The 17,261-nt window shown below is 43.6% G+C and overlaps 1 protein-coding gene across 6 annotated transcripts in view; it reads right to left on the bottom strand.

The window, feature by feature from the left end:
* Positions 1-17,261, bottom strand: part of RNPC3 (RNA binding region (RNP1, RRM) containing 3) — a 76,334-nt gene that overhangs the window by 11,527 nt on the left and 47,546 nt on the right. For all 6 annotated transcript variants that reach the window (XR_011022061.1, XR_011022064.1, XR_011022062.1 and 3 more), the window contains exon 13: positions 9,021-9,153. Coding sequence is in view for 2 of the 6 variants with exons in the window: in XM_068240026.1 (XP_068096127.1) it covers positions 9,021-9,153 (133 nt within the window). In the remaining 4 variants the exon portion in view is untranslated. The remainder of the gene's footprint in view (positions 1-9,020; positions 9,154-17,261) is intronic.

Raw genomic sequence — 17,261 nt, 5'->3', positions numbered from 1 at the left:
CACCCCCGCAGGCTGAGTTCAGCGGTTTCAATTAAATCACATAATAAATCACCGCCGAGGCATTCCACTGGGGAAAGTTCAAAGACCAAGAGACGGTCTCCTTCAGTTCACTCCCCTGAGGTGGGATCAAGGAAAAGAACTTGCTCTACCAGGCTTCCTTCTTCTTCCCCAGAGTCTCAACTAGAGCAATCTTCCCCTCCACGCAAAGCTTCTGGAAAGTCAAATAAGCCGGCTGAACATCAGTGCTGGATCTGTGGCAAAGATAGACTTCCTGATAAAATGGTCTGTAGAATTTGCCTGAAAGAAATCGCTGGCGAAAGCAGCGATATTACAGATGTTATTAAACAAACAGTAAATGACGCTATGTTACAGTTTACTAGAAAATCTAAACAGCATTCTCGAGATTCTGAGCCTGCTCGAGACTCCTCAAGTGAGGATTCAGATCAAGACTCAGAAGTTGTTGAGGATTGGGACTCTGTGATTGATTTTGCCGCTATCCCATCATTCATTGAACAAATTAAAAATTCAATAGAATGGGAAGAGGAAGAGGATCAACAAATAGCGAAAAAGAAAAGATATTTCAAACATTTAGATAAATCCCGCCCCTCTTTCCCTTTTATGGAGGAAGTTAAAGACTTAATTCAAGAAGAGTGGTCCCAGACAACAAAAAAGCCTTCCATGAAAAATCGCCTTCGCAAGATGTACCCGCTGACTCAGAAAGATGAGATACTGGTGGAATCCTACCCGGTGATTGACGCCTCGGTAGCAAGGTTGGCTAAGAACACAACCTTACCTTTAGAAGATGCTGTGTCGTTCAGAGACATCCAAGATAGACAGCTGGATATGGACTTGAAGAAGTCGTATATGGCGTCAGGGGATGCTGTTAGGCCGGCAATTGCCTTAACGTCAGTCTCAAAAGCTTTAAAAAATTGGATAGGCGATCTGGCGGAAGCCATATCTCAGGGGGTGGACAGGGATGACCTTTTGGCCTCTCTTGATAATATGAGGTTAGCTTCTGATTTTGTTGGGGAAGCTTCCCTGGATATTATCAAGGGTTCAAGTAGGGCTATGCTTTTTTCGGTCATGGCCAAAAGGACACTCTGGTTAAAGTCCTGGGCAGCAGATCCTTCCTCTAAATTATTGTGGTCCCGAATTCCTTTTGACGGAAAATTTTTGTTTGGCCCGAAATTAGACACAGCCATTTCCAGAGTCACTGGGGGGAAAACTGGCCTCCTTCCCCAGGATAGGAAATTCAGACGTCAAAAATGGAGTCAACAGAGGCAACAGTTCTCTCAGAGATTCAAGGAGCAAAGATCCTTTAGACAGTCTCGACAGTATAATAAAAATTGGAGAAATTCTCAGTCTACTTTTGTTAAGAAGAACAGGGGAACTTCAGTGTCAACAAACAATGGGAAGTCCTTTTGACATAGAACCTGCTCAGGCTGGTCAAGTGGGGGCAAGACTACTTCGCTTCGCTGCTGTCTGGGCAAAAGAAATAAAAGACGGTTGGATCAATCGTGTGGTCTCTCACGGTCACAAATGGACTTTCAGAAATCTTCCTACTCATCCACGATTAGTAGAAACAAAGATACCTCAAAGTACAGAAAAAAGAAAGATCCTGTTCGAGTATGTTCAAAATTTAATATCTCAGGGAGCAGCTGTTCCAGTACCGCAGCAGGAAAAGTTCAAAGGCTTTTATTCTCCAATATTTCTTGTTCGGAAAAAGACAGGAGAATGGAGACCCGTGATAGATCTCAAGGTTCTAAACAAATTTATCATAGTTCCGAGGTTCAAGATGGAGTCTCTTCAGACAGTCATGAGGGCAGTGAGGGCTGGAGATTGGATGTGCTCCCTCGACCTCAAAGACGCATATTTTCATGTGCCAATAGATCATTCGTTTCAAAGGTACTTGCGTTTTTCCGTGGGAGGCATCCATCTCCAGTTCTGCTGTCTGCCTTTCGGGCTGTCCACTTCCCCGAGAACCTTTTCAAAACTTCTACTAGCCATAGTAGCTCTACTCAGGGAAAAGGGGATCAGAATCCTACACTATCTGGACGACATTCTAATCCTAGCCAGGTCAAGAGATCAATTGGTGCAGCATCAAGCTCTAGTTCTGAAAACCCTTGTCAAATTCGGATGGTTAATCAATTTAAAAAAAAGTCAGTTGTTGCCCACTCAGGAATTGATATTTTTGGGAGCTCTGTTTTCCACCCTAAAGGACACAGTATCTCTACCAAGATCCAAACAAGATGCTATCAGGCACGTCATACAGATGGTGCATCCAAATTCATTTCTCACGGCCAGACAATGTATGAGGATATTGGGGCTAATGTCATCGACAATACCTCTTGTGAAGTGGGCACACTGGCACCTCAGGGAGTTCCAATTGAATTTCCTGTCCCAGTGGAAGGGTCACAATCTGAGCTGCATGATTCACATCCCCACCAAAGTCTGGAAAACTCTGGAGTGGTGGACTCAGCGAAGAAATCTCAGCAACTGCTTCCCGTTGACTCCCCCAGATTGGTTGATCATAACCTCAGACGCGAGTGTTCGGGGTTGGGGAGCTACACTAGAGGATTGGGCTGTCCAAGGTACTTGGGGAGCTCCTTCATCTCAAATAGTTTCCAATATAATAGAGCTAAGAGCTGCCCACCTAGCATTGAAAGCTTTCCTTCCAAAGATACGTCACAAGCCAGTTATGTTAAAACTGGACAACAGAGCTGCAGTATCCTATATCCGGAGGCAGGGAGGGACGCACAGCAGATCACTGATGAACGAAGTGAGTCCAATATTAAGCTTAGCTCAACAGAATCTATCAGATCTCACAGCTGTTTACATTCCGGGTCAGGAGAATCTACAAGCAGACATACTTTCCAGACAAGCCATATCGAACAACGAATGGTCGTTACATCCGGCGATATTTCAGAAAATAATCATGAAATGGGGGAGTCCGCAGATAGATTTGTTTGCGACAAACGAAAACAAGAAAGTCCACAGTTATTTCTCTCGTTTTCCGGAGAAGACAGCAGTGGCAACAGATGCTCTCTCCCAGCCTTGGACCTTCAACCGAGCTTATGCATTTCCCCCAGTGCCTCTCATCTTCAAATTCTTGCAGAAGCTGATATCCTGCAACACGGAGGTAATAGCGATACTCCCAGATTGGCCGAAGAGACCATGGTACACGCTGCTGAAATCCCTCTCTCTGGAGATGCCAATTGCTCTTCCTCTGATACCAGACCTCCTAGTCCAGAGAGGTTTTTTCCATCCCAACCTGGTCAGGCTGAGACTGATGGCCAGGAGGTTGAAAAACTCAGATTACTAAACCAAGGATGCTCACCTGAAGTTGTGGCCACTTTATTGTCCTCCAGAAAGAGTTCCACAAATAAAGTATATAATAAGGTCTGGGAAAAGTTCACAGAGTTCGCTAATGATTCTTCTTTTGATGCTCTGAATCCAAATGTCGCCAACATTCTATCCTTCCTCCAGAGGGGATTGCAGTTGGGGCTAGCATATAACACCTTGCGCTCCCATACTTCGGCAATATCCTCGATATTGGGAGTTCCCTGGGCTTCCAACAACTTGGTCAGACAGTTCTTCAGAGCTGTGTTAAAATCAAGGCCTCCCAGAAAACCCAAATTTCCTCAATGGGATTTGCCAATTGTGTTGGACTTTCTTTCAGGTCCTCCCTTCATTCCGCTGGAAAAGTGCTCTTTGTTTAACCTGACGCTTAAAACCACCTTCATCATCGCCATCACTTCTGGGCGTAGAGTGTCTGAAATACAGGCCTTGAGCTGTAGAGAACCTTTCATAACGTTCTTCGAAGACAGAGTAGCGCTAAATCCAGTAGAAGCCTTTATTCCAAAAGTGGCCTCATATTTTCATTTCAATCAGGAATGGACTCTGCCTGCCTTCAAAGATCCCTTAGATCCGACCATTGTTCACCCTCTGGATCCAGTTTCCACGATTAAAGCATATCTGGAAGCTACTGAAAGCCTAAGGGTCTCTGACAGACTCTTCATTGTTCCATCAGGACTATACAGGGGTAAAGAGGCTTCAGTAAGGAAAATTGCTAATTGGATAGTCATGTTAATTCAAAGGGCATATAAGTCTAAAGATCTTTCTCCTCCTAGGGTTGTATCTGCACATTCCACAAGGGCTATGTCAGCCTCATGGGCGTCTCTGGGCAAAGTTTCGTTAGAGACTATCTGTAGGGCAGCCAACTGGGCTTCGAGCCATACGTTTATTAAACACTATAAAATTGAACCAGCGACTTTGTCCACTGCTACATTTGGGAAAAAAGTTATTTCCATGGCTATAGATCAACCTCTGTAAATCCAGTTGTTGTTCTACTATTGTAAATAAATCTTTGTTCTGTTTCTGCATACCCTCCCTTGTATTTCTTTGGCTAGTTAGTGCCCATATGTTATGCTGCCATGGAGTTGCCAGGGAATTAGGAAAATTGTATACTTACCTTCAGGCAATTTTCCTTTCCTGGCATCACTCCATGGCAGCATACATTCCCACCCACTCTGTATGGCGGCTCGTCCGATAGGAGGAATGCTGGCCATTGGGTGGAGTTCATTTTTATATTAAGGGGTTGTCCTATCTGGCAGTTTGGGGCGGGAAACTGCCCATATGTTATGCTGCCATGGAGTGATGCCAGGAAAGGAAAATTGCCTGAAGGTAAGTATACAATTTTCCTAAGTTTTCCACCAAAGTAATGTCCTCTGTGGAAAAATCACAAATTTACTCCACTTCCTTCCCAGATTAAAGAAAAACAGTCATTGGAGGGGCGGGCCTTAGTTCAAAAAAGGGGAGGGTGAGAAAATGATCCCCTTCATAAGCTACTCCGAATTGGCAAAGCGTTAGATTTTGTTCTTTTTCTAATATATGCTACTGTATTTCAACTAAAGTTAAGGTCCACTTTAAAGTTATATTGACATGATTTGTCTGTTCCTTTGTGTCATCTGTCTTGTCCCCTCTTGTTTCCTGGACATAGGAATAGGAATGATGTGCAAAATGGGAAAGGAGCTGACTATAATTTACAGATATGACACACTTGCCCTAACCCCGCCCACCTAACACCTCCCATACATCTAATTGGCCCTTTTAGCAAGAACCTGTATATATAAGGAAATAAAGGGAGGGGGGACACCAAGAGCCCAATAGTGTGATATTGTATAGATGATAATTAATAATGAGTAATATAACAATTTAATACTCACAAACCAGGGTTACCATTAGGCAACCACTGTGAAGGCAGGTGGGGAGATTAACCTGACCCCACTCAGGATTAAAAGTCGCTCTCTGTAGATGGGAAGAAGATGGGTACAACCCTCCACCAAGGGTGGACTTAGCAATATGTAGAAGCTTTCCAGAGGCGCCAATAGAATAAAAGTCACTTAAACGAGCTTAAAACCGATGGGGCAGTGGTGGGCCTATCCCATCCATGCGGACAAAGCAAACAAAGGAAGGACTGTGGCATCAACAGTCAAACAACAATTTATTTATACTCCACAGTAAAAATAGGCAACGCGTTTCACGGGCTCAATCCCGCTTCATCAGGCCAATGAAAAAGGAGCATACAGCTTAACAGCATCAAAACCACACTGAGCGCCTCTGTGTGGTTTTGATGCTGTTAAGCTGTATGCTCCTTTTTCATTGGCCTGATGAAGCGGGATTGAGCCCGTGAAACGCGTTGCCTATTTTTACTGTGGAGTATAAATAAATTGTTGTTTGACTGTTGATGCCACAGTCCTTCCTTTGTTTGCTTTGTCCGCATGGATGGGATAGGCCCACCACTGCCCCATCGGTTTTAAGCTCGTTTAAGTGACTTTTATTCTATTGGCGCCTCTGGAAAGCTTCTACATACTGTATATATAAGGAGTTGAGCGTCCTCACCACTTCACTGAGACGCTACACCTGCTATTGCTGAAATTCTGGTGAGTTCTTTATGTTATTTTATTTGAACGCTTTCCCCTGTATATCTGGCCCCCTGTTCTCTTCTCAATGCTCTATTACCCATTACTCTTGCTGACATATACCCTTTTCCATTGCCAATACCACCCATTGCAAATCTGTGTAAAATAACACCCCATAGCCCATTACTATCACGAGCACCATAGCCTCTACCCCCTATTGTTTACTTGCACACCCAACTCTTTTATGCCATCTCCACGAAGCAATTTTTCATATGGTATGCTTTATATGCAATATATTGATATGCAAATTTGCAGAATTTACTATAGCCTAATGTACTGTCTCTTGTCTACAGTCTTGTCCCCATGTTTATTGCCTGCTGAAGCAGGCTGGGCCTGCGAAACGCGTTGCACTGTTTTGGGGTTCTAGTTAATAAATGGGATTGCTACTATTCAGACAGTCTTTTGTGTCTGCTTTATGGAGGTAAGTCCACCGCTTCCTCCCAGCAAATTTTAAAGTTTTTATCCGCTTTTATCCTGCTGGCTCCTCTGTTCTCCTACTGAGATACGAGAGTAAAGTTTGGTGAGGAGAGAATGCAAGGAACAGGGACACTAGGACTGAACGATTTTAGGAAAAGAAAGAATTGCACGATTTTTGTCATGTAGGTAGAAAAAAACAAAGTCTTGTAAAAGTAATACCTTTTAATGGCTAACTGATAACGTTAAAAAATGCAAGCTTTCTGGGATCTAGTCCCCTTCTGCAGGCATATTTCCAGATGTAAGCTGTAGTAAAACACTGATGCAGCGAAATAGCAAACATGAAGATGGCAGTTGTGTTGCTTGCTGTTTAGCAGTTAGATGTCAGGTGATCAGCAGGCTGGAGCCAGTGAGCTTATGCAAGCAAACATGAAATCTAGCAGGTTTCTAAAGATAGTGAAGCCAAGTCAATCATGTTACATAAGGAGTCATGAATCCCATTCCACAATTTAAACCTTCTGTTAATGTCTTGAACATTTTCATAAATTTGTACTCAGAAATCTTTCTTGCTTGTTCATTTTTGAAGTTACCCTTAAGAACAAGTACTTTTAGATCTTGCATGCTGTGTCCTGGTTCACAGAAGTGTTGGCCCACTGGTGTGTCCATTTTACCCTCATTAATTTTAAAGCGGTGATGGTTCATTCTTGTGCGCAGTTTTTGTCCTGTTTCTCCTATATAGTTTCCTCTTGAGGGGCATTTCATGCAGCGTATCATGTATACAACATTGGATGATTCACAGGAAAATTGGTCTGATATTTGATGATATTTCTGTGAGTTTGGTATCTGTATTTGGCTTGTGCACAAGATATAAGGGCAGGTCTCACACTTTGTGTTATTGCAGGGTAATGTACCTGGAGTTTCTGGTGTAGATAATGCACTTCTGATAATCATTTGTGTCAAATTGGGAGGTTGTCTGAAAGCAAGCAGTGGTAAGTTTTTCCTGATTTACCACTGCTTGCTTTCAGACAACCTCCCAAGAATGATCCATCACCACTTTAAAATTAATGAGGGTAAAATGGACACACCAGTGGGCCAACACTTCTGTGAACCAGGACACAACTGCCATCTTCATGTTTGCCATTTCGCTGCATCAGTGTTTTACTACAGCTTACATCTGGAAATATGCCTGAAGAAGGGGACTAGATCCCAGAAAGCTTGCATTATTTAACGTTATCAGTTAGCCATTAAAAGGTATTACTTTTACAAGACTTTGTTTTTTTCTACCTACATATATTGTTTGGCTAACACGGTACAGAAACATTTTTACTACCATCACGATTTTTGTCAGAAATTGCGATTTCGATTCTCTAGACGATTTTTGCTACACAACGATGGATCAAACCGCTCTGACCATCCAGTCGCTCACTACCTGACGGGGGACAGTCTGCGACAACTACCATTACTGCAGTCCCCTCTGTCTGTCCCGTGTGTGCTGCCTGGATGGGGGGTGACAGTGACTGACACTGAAAACATCACCACCCTGCAGCTGCTGGCTGGACAGCTTCTAGCAATCACACACCTATTTCACTCATCTCCCCTGAGCTCAGATAGGTTACATGGGGAGTCACTGCTGTCATGTCATACAGTATTGAGCAGTGTACAGATAGGAAGACATATGTAGATGTAGGGGAATATTCTACATATATCTAGCTGACTTCCTATCTATACACTGCTCAATACAGCAGCTGCAGGGAGGTGATGCTTTCAGTGTCAGTCACTGTCACCCCCCATCCAGCCAGCACACACGGGACAGACAGAGAGGGGACTGCAGTAATAGTAGTTGTCGCAGACTGTTTCCCGTCAGGTACAGAACGGCTGGATGGTCAGAGCGATTTGATCCATCGTTGTGTAGCAAAAATCGTCTACAGAATCGAAATCAGTGCTCAGGGGAGATGAGTGAAATAGGTGTGTGATTGCTAGAAGCTATCAAGCCAGCAGCAGCAGCGTGATGTTTTCAGTGTCAGAGTTACTATCACCCCCCAGCCAGGCAGTTCACACGGGACAGGCAGAGAGGGGACCGCAGCCAGTAATAGTAGTTGTCACGGACTGTCCCTAGCCAGGTAGAGAGAGCGGACTGAAGTTAATTGCTGTGTTAATGGCTCTCCCGGACAGCGCCGCATCTCTGGGTCTTTTCTGGGGGTAGGGGCGGGACTAGCCGTTCTTCCATGTCAGCCCCATTCACCAGTGGGAGGGGGCATGGTCCGATCTGTTAACCCCTCACTGGCCTCCTCTCCAGCATCTACAGGGGAATGTCTCTGTTTTATTTACACATGCAGAGCATGTACCAGCGGCAGAGAAAACCGCAGCAAAACTGAAGCTCTGACGATCTCAAGATGGTCTTAACCTTGATCACGATTTTTGGTATAAAACCGAAAATCGTTCAGCCCTAAGGGACACCTATCAAAGGAGGATAAAGCACAGACAGTAAATCTAGTGCTGTAGATGTAAAATAATTGTAAACAACTCAGGTACCAGTTGCTCTTAGTTAAAGGAAATCTGTGAACCAGAATGATTGCATTGTTGATCAGGAATATATCGGAGGAAGAGTACAGTATGAAAGGATACGATGACCATTGGTTTGTCGTGAAGAACATATCCATGAGCGTGTTTTAAGGCCTTTGCTGCCATGTCTTCACTGGGGAAGCCAATAAAAGCTTGCCCCTTCATCCGTCCATCTTTCATCAAACGAATGTCAAACCTGGTAACATTTACATTGGAGTAAATAAGAAGTAACTGTTAAATATTGGATTCTGAGAGCTTCATAATACAAGAAAATATAAACACAGGTTACAATAGATTTGTTTTGGTCTAAATTTTAATCAACATATTGCATGGAGATAAAGAGGTGGGAAAAGTAAATTATGGGCAATGGATAACAATTTTCACATTTTTAAGCCTATTCTAATAGATCTAGCCATAACTACATTTCAATATACATGTAGTATTTTTAACTGGAGCACGGCTGTGTAAGTCAGCACAGTGATGTAAGAGATATATACTGCATTTCAACTGTGAATTTAGCAGTCTGCCTGCACTTGGACTTTAAACAGAACAGAGCAGCAGTCAGAAAGGCTGTAATGGCAATTTTCTATCTAATACTTTTCAATGGACATTTTAGTTTTTTTTTTAGCAATCACAAATTGAAATACATTGCAATTGCTCAAGAAACATAAAAAAAATGCTGCATGTAGTGCATTTGCATTTTGCGCTAATCATGAATTAATGGGGATCCCGGCAGTAAGATCACTGCCATACACTTAACAATACACCAGCGCTTTAAAAATCACTAGCAATCGCCAGTGATTAGCAGTAAACCGCCCGCTAATCATCTAAGTGTGAATGGGCCCTAAAACAGAAGCACAGCAAGAATCTGATCACTTTCATGAGAGCTCTTGGTGTAGCTACAACAATGACAATGCAGCTATCAATAAACCTGTACTGGAAATGTCGCATCTTTCTGTACACATCCCACCATGACACTGGTCCGTCCTACAGCAAGTGTCTACATGGTCTTCCCTTTTATAACAAGTTCACAGCTGCCAGTAGTCTTTTTTTTTTTTTTTTTTTTTGTAAATTCTTTATTTAGCAGTTTTAAACATTTAACAGATAAAGGAGACAGTACAACATGGCAGGACATCAAATATAGCAACCAGGAAAAAGATCTACAGACACAGGTCATGTATGGAAATAGGTTTAAGATAGATAATTTACAGCAAGCCAGCGCTGTAGCTGATAGGAAATACAATGAGCCTGACAGGTTTCATATCTACAGGGCGAAGAAATAAACATCTTGAAAAAGGAAGCAACCTGTTAGATGTGGAGCCACATATTCTTCGTAGGCTAGAAGGTGTCTGGGAGCCCATAGGGATCACACATCCCAGGACACCTGTTTATACTGTGGAATGGTAGAACTCACATTTAACATGCCCAAACTCTAGCGGAGATATGGGGATACACTGTTCCAGAATAAAGGTGCTTCAAAAGGTCTGAACCTAGTTGGTCAAAGGCGTACATAAAGGAAGAGGATATATGAAATACAAAATAAAAATAAAACACTAAGAGGCTAAAACTGAAGAAAGAAAAGGAAGAAAAGAGAAGAAAAGAGAAGATTCCTGTCACATGGCGGAACACTCCCCCCCTAAGTAACACAAGTAAATGCTAATGCAGTTGAGGCTCATATGAGACAATGTAAGGGGCACGGAAGAGGTGAGTATTAATTAAAGTGATCACGGATGGGAGGCAGACAGCAGATCCTTATATTTATCAGACTCTAAAAACTCATGCCAAGGCATCCAGGTATGGGAGCACTGTTCGGTGGTATTGTGAATGGAAGCCGTAAGAGATTCCATTTCACATATAAATTTGAGCTCTGCTATCCATTCTAAGATTGAGGGAGGATTAATATCTTTCCAATGTTTTGCTATAGAGATTCTTGCTGCTTGTAGTAAGTGTTTTGTTAGGGACTTTTTTACTTTTTTGATTGGCTTATGTGTGTGGTATAAAAGGTAGAAGGCAGGATCCGCCACCGGGTCAGCATCCGTGAGCTCCTTAATATAGAATTGCACTTTGGTCCAAAAAGTTTTTATCAAATGACAGTCCCAAAAGATATGGAGCAGCGTCCCTGTTTGATGCTTACATCTCCAGCACTTAGGATCGGCAGTGGGGTAGATCTTATGCAGTCTGTTGGGCGTAAGATACCAGCGGGTTAGGATTTTATAGTTAGATTCCTGGACCCTAGAGCAGATAGAAGTTTTGTGGTTCAGGAGGATAATCTTATCCCACTGCTGATCTGAGAAAGAGATCTGTAAGTCTGTCTCCCACTTTTCTTTAAGAGAGCGTGACCAGGATTCATCAGAGCAAAGCCATTGATAAATATTGGTCAGGGATTTTCGTATAGGGCCTTGGCCATTACACAACATCTCAAAGGGGGTTAATGATCTGGATAATTGCTCTTTTGAGCCCACTGATCGAGCAAAGTGAATAAATTGCAATAAACTCCAAGGGTCCAGAAAGGGGCAATTACGTTGATCTTGCAATTGTTTGATCGTGCGCCAGTTTTTGCCTATCAGGAGGTCTCTAGCTCTCAGAGCAGGGCCCATACGCCAGGGAACATATGCGTTGCTATGACAACCTGGAGGAAACAGTACATTATCCAAAATAGAGAATAAAGGTGAGGGCCATGGAGAAAGATCAGATGTATTGCGATATTTCCTTAGGTTATCTAGGGTAGATTTGACTGATACAGACCCTGCAGGAGAAGTTCTGCTGGACCATGGTAAAAGAGCAAGGTCCTGTTCCACCAGGGCTGACTCTACCTGAACCCATCTCTTTTGAGCATTATGTCTGTGCCAATCGACCACTCTGACCAAACTAGCTGCAGCCTGGTATTTCCTGGCGTCAGGGACTGCCATGCCGCCTTGAGCCTTGGGGAGAACCATAGCAGCATATCTGATTCTCGCTGGTTTACCTTTCCAGATGAAGTTGAGGAACAATCTTTTAACTAAATTAAAGTGCTCAGGAGGGGGGGGTGATAGGGAGAGCTTGGTATAGATAGAGAAGGCGAGGCATAATATTCATTTTGAGAATATTTATACGGCCGAACCAGGAGAAATGTGGACGATTCCAGTCATGGAGGTCCTGGGTGAGTTTGCGCATGAGAGGGGGGAAGTTCAGTTTATAGATATCTTCTAATTTAGCTGGTATTTGTACTCCTAAATATGTGATTGCGTTGGAATCCCATTTAAATGCAAAGTTGGATTGTAACTGTTTTTTTAAGGATGGTGGGAGAAGAATGCTTAAAGCATGACATTTATCTATATTAATTTTATAGTTGGAAAGGAATTTGTATCTATCTAATTCCAGTAAGAGATTGGGCAGGGAGGTAATAGGAGTATTTAGGTAAAACATAAGGTCATCCGCGTAGGCCGCCACCTTGTGCTCCATGGAATCTACCCGGACCCCTCTGATGTTTATATTTTGGCGAACCGTGCGTAGGAAGGGCTCAATAGTGAGAGCGAAAATCAGAGGGGATAGAGGGCAGCCCTGCCGTGTGCCATTAGAGATTGTAAAGGAGTCTGAGACCACACCATTCGCTTTCACATGTGCTGACGGCCCGGAGTATAGCGCCATGATTCTGGAAAGCATATTGTGTCCAAGACCAATATGTCTAAGTGTACCCTCAAGGAACCCCCAGCCCACCCTGTCGAAAGCTTTTTCTGCATCGGTGGAGAGCAGGAGGGCTGGGGATCCTTTGCTATGGAGCCAATTAATTAGGTCCAAGGTGCGAATGGTGTTGTCTCGTGCTTCTCGTCCAGGAATAAATCCTGCTTGATCCGGGTGGACCAGGTCGGGCATAAGTGGGGCTAATCGGTTAGCTAGGACCTTGGACATAATCTTTAAGTCTACATTTAAGAGTGAGATCGGGCGATAGTTAGAGCACAAGGTGGCGTCCTTGCCTGGCTTTGGGATGACCGTGATATGTGCCTTTAGCATGTCTCGAGGTAAGGAATGAGCAGGACCCTTTTCCGGAGTTAGGTCATTAAAAACCTTAATTAAATAGGGGCAGAGAATATCCTTAAAGGACTTATAATAGTCTAGAGGAAGCCCGTCAGGGCCAGGGGCCTTACCGGTGGGAGAGTCTTTGATAACCTGTCTGACTTCCAATTCGGAAATTGGGTCCTCTAACTCCAGTATCACTTCTTCTGGTAGTGTAGGCAGACCAGAATTATGTAAATAATGCAGAATATCCTGTCTGGGGGGGAGGTGGGTTGCAGAATTAAGAGGATCATTAAGGTTGTATAGTGCCTGATAGTAAGTGCGGAATGTCTCAGCAATCTCTTCATTTTTAATGTGTTTGTGACCTCTGGAGTCTTGTATGCTAGATATATTGCTAGAGGCATATTGCACTTTCAGGGCTCTAGCGAGTATCTTACTGCACTTATTGCCATATTCGTAAAATGTCCTCTTACATTTAGTAGCTATTTGTTTTTCTCTAAAAAATAGTAAGCTTCTGAGTTTTTCCCTCTCAGTTTCTAGAAGTGAAAGCTCAGCAGCCGAAAGCGAGTTTTTATGTCTAGATTCCAGTTCCCCAATAATCTTTAGGCTATTCGCTATTGTTTCCTCTCTATCTTTTTTTAAACGACTGGCTTCTTGGATAAATACTCCCCGGATGACACACTTATGAGCTTCCCACAAAGTGGGAGAGGTTACCTCATCATTGTCATTAGTCGAGAAGTAGCTCTCCAATGCCCTCGAGATACGTTGTTTGATTTCGGGGTGTTGCAATAGAGAGGTATTAAGACGCCAAAATCTAGGTAAATAGGATTTTGGCCTTATTCCCAATGTTAAGGAAGCTGGCGAGTGGTCAGAGAGGATGGATTGGCCTATGTCAGATGTTATTTGCTCAGAGAGAAGATTCTGGGAGACCAGTATGAAGTCAATTCTAGTGTATAAATTATGTAATTTAGAGAAGAAGGTGTAATCTTTGGTGTTAGGATGCTGAACTCTCCAAATATCGATTAGTTGCCTGCTTGACAATAAGCTCTTACATTGTCTGAGAGCTTTTTTGGTGCATGAGCTGCGGCCTGAAGAGTTATCTATGGTAGGGTCTAAAACCATATTAAAATCTCCTCCCAGGACTATACTTCCCTCTGCAAAAGAGTCTAGAGCTTCAAGGGCTCTCACCAAGAAAGCTGTCTGGCCACTATTAGGGGCGTATATAGTGCCAAAGGTGAATTTACGTTGAAGTAAGGTACCCTTAATAAAAAGGTATCTGCCAGAGGAATCACGACATTCTTGTAAGAGGGAGAGTTCAACATTCTTTGCCAAAAGTATCGCAACTCCTTTAGTTTTGGAATCCGGAGAGGAGCTAAAGTAAGCCTGTCTAAAATGTTTATCTATTAATTTAGGAGGCGTGGAGCCCTTAAAATGTGTCTCCTGGAGAAATGCCACTTGCACCCCCTGTTTGTGTAGAAGGCGTAATAAGGCTTTTCGTTTTTCTGGCGTGTTCAGGCCCCTCACATTTGTCTGTACTTTAAGGAACATTCAGATCATATAGAAAGCTGCAGGTCAGGAGAGGAGATTCCGCCACAGGACAGAGATAAGAGACAGGATAGTACAGTATAGATAAAGTAAAGGGAGTAAGGAGAAAAGGATTGTTAGCAGTATTTGCTAACCACTGTAAGCAAATGGACCATAGTGATAAAAATATTAAATGAACGGTAAAGGTATTTTACCCCTATGGGCGTCCATTTGGGAGAACGAAGGGAGCACAGCGACCTCACCAGACACTCCGGGCACCCATTAATCAGTTACATGGGGGTCCAGGGAGTATCCAGCCCAGTGGCTCAGCTCCAGGGAAAGCAAGGTTATGCTTTAGGGGGAAGGTTGTAGGTGGCCCACATATGAAATGGACCATAACATTTGAACACCACTAAAGTAATATGAAGGAGCTTCTTAAAAATTAGGCTAAGTGGGGATCCATACCACAAAAGGGGCCAATATTTGTAAATGACTATATCATTATAATATTGGATCAGTTTAAGGGAGAACCGACATATGGTAGTATGCACATAAAATCAAAGCAGATTACCTATAGAGCAAATGACAGCTTCATATGAAGCAAACATGTAGCTTGTCATGAAACAGCAGGCCATTTGATACAGTGCTTACTAATTTCTAAAAGTATAATATAACGATAGTTCTGAACCTAATAGATGCATATAGAGCAGATCAAAACAGTCAAACATCTGTAAAGAAAGCGCTTCAAGGTTTAAGGCAGAGCTATAGAGCAGAGGGCACATACATGAGAAGATATACGGCATACATAGTAAGATCCGCAAAAAACAAAACCTTCTACTCAAGGAGCTATGTACTTGACCGATAGAGACCGGCCAGGTACCTAGTCGACAGTTCTATGTCCATGATGTAAATAGTAAGTTTCGCACCTGCAAACAAAAGGTGATTCATGGCATACATAATAAGCTCCATGTGTAAAGATACAGGGCCTGGTGTGGTGACAAATAGGCCTTTCACGGGGCAACATATATAGCATGTCCGAGTGATTATAAACGGGAAATCTGCCGGTAGCAAGTAAACAGTAATGCCTTTGCCATTGTCACTTAGAAATAAGGCCGATGGCTATAGATCTGTCCACGTGTAGATTGCGACAGAGGCAGAATAATGACTGGTGGCAACAGCCTCATGTCCAAAGCATAGGTCAGCATAGGGGATTTTATGAGTGAGAACTCAAAACTGACAGTGTATACTCACGACCCTGAGGGTTGCCATCTAGATTTTTTCCCTCCCTGGCGTTGAGGTCCATTTAGGAGCAGTAAATCGGGGTCCCACTGCGGAAGAGAAACCTCCGGAATCGCTAGTGATTTGCAAAATTCAGATAGCTCTGAAGGCATACGCAATATGGCAGAGCGTAAGTCTTTTCTTGCGAAGAGATGAAAGGGAAATCCCCAGCTGTATGTAAAGCCATTATCTTGTAGCGTGGTCAAAAGAGGCCGTAGGGCCCTTCTTTGGGCCAGGGTGAAGGGTGCGAGATCTTGGAAGATTGTAATGGTGGCTCCATCGAAATCTATGGGGCCTGCTCGACGAGCGGCGGCCATGATGGCGTCTTTTTCTTCAAAATGATGAACCCTGCATATAACGTCTCTTGGAGGGGCTTCTCCTTGGGGTAAGGCTCGCAGCGCACGGTGGATCCGGTCTATTCTGATCGGCGGCGAATTCTGGCGATCTAGGATACGATCGAATATTGCTCTGGCCGTGTGTATTAGGTCCTCCGAACGCGTGGCTTCTGGTAGGCCCCTCAGGCGCACATTGTTTCACCGGCTGCGATTTTGTAGGTCTTCAATCTGGGATCTATATAAAGATTGTAGTGCCGATTGCTTTTTCTGCGCAGTTTTCAAGTTGTTCACCTCAGTCTGTAAAGTAGATACTTCTCTCTCAACTTCCGTCACCCTGTCCGTAATGGCGGTTATGTCAGCTCGTAGATTAGCGATCTCCGTTTTAGTTGTGTTCTGCAAGAGTTCAGTCTGGTGTTCCATATCTCGTTTGGTAGGAAGACCTCTCAGGAAATCCCAGATGTCCTCTAGGTTTTTAGGTCCGGAGGTTTCAGTGATTTTTGGTGTGGGCTTCGTGGAGGAAGAAGCCTCCGCCATCTTGTCAGTTCGTTGCCTCGTGGTGGGGCCTGTAAAGTATTTGGCCACCGAGGATGCCGGAGTGGCAGTAGTTGCCGCTGCTGGGGATGTTTTTGTTTCTCTGCGGTTCCCCTTGGCACTGGAGGTCTCTGTAGGGGCTGAAGACTCCCCGGAATCCCCCATTATAGTCAATAAAGAAGCTGTTGGCCCGGAGCTCTGTGAGAAGACGTCCTCACACCGCCATGTTCGGCTCCGCCCCCCCGCCAGTAGTCATCTTCTAAATGATGGTCTCTCAGTTGCCTGGCTTCTCCCACCCTTTCCTTATTTTATAGCTTTGTACCACTGTCCACTGCTGGAATATCATGAGAGCTTCACGTGTAATTCACATGGGTTCTGGCACAAGCTGAAGAACCCGAGGTGTTTTTTTTTTTTTTTTTTGCAACCAAGGTAACTTTATTTGAATTAAAAAGTCGTCTAAACTCCAGCACACTCCGAGGAGCTAGATAGCCACTGAAAATTGCATCTTTACAGTTAATTTGAGCATCTGTAAAGCCACAGTCTAACCGAGTGGCTAAAAAGCTGCAATTTACCCGTGCAACAAAAATGCCACTAATTACAGCTGCTGTAAGGCCACTCAAATCAGCAAGCCCGAGTTAGGCTA

The sequence above is a fragment of the Hyperolius riggenbachi genome, chromosome 6, assembly GCF_040937935.1.
Source record: "Hyperolius riggenbachi isolate aHypRig1 chromosome 6, aHypRig1.pri, whole genome shotgun sequence".
In the NCBI taxonomy this organism is placed as follows: Eukaryota; Metazoa; Chordata; class Amphibia; order Anura; family Hyperoliidae; genus Hyperolius; species Hyperolius riggenbachi.
This window is presented reverse-complemented; position numbering and strand designations above follow the sequence as displayed.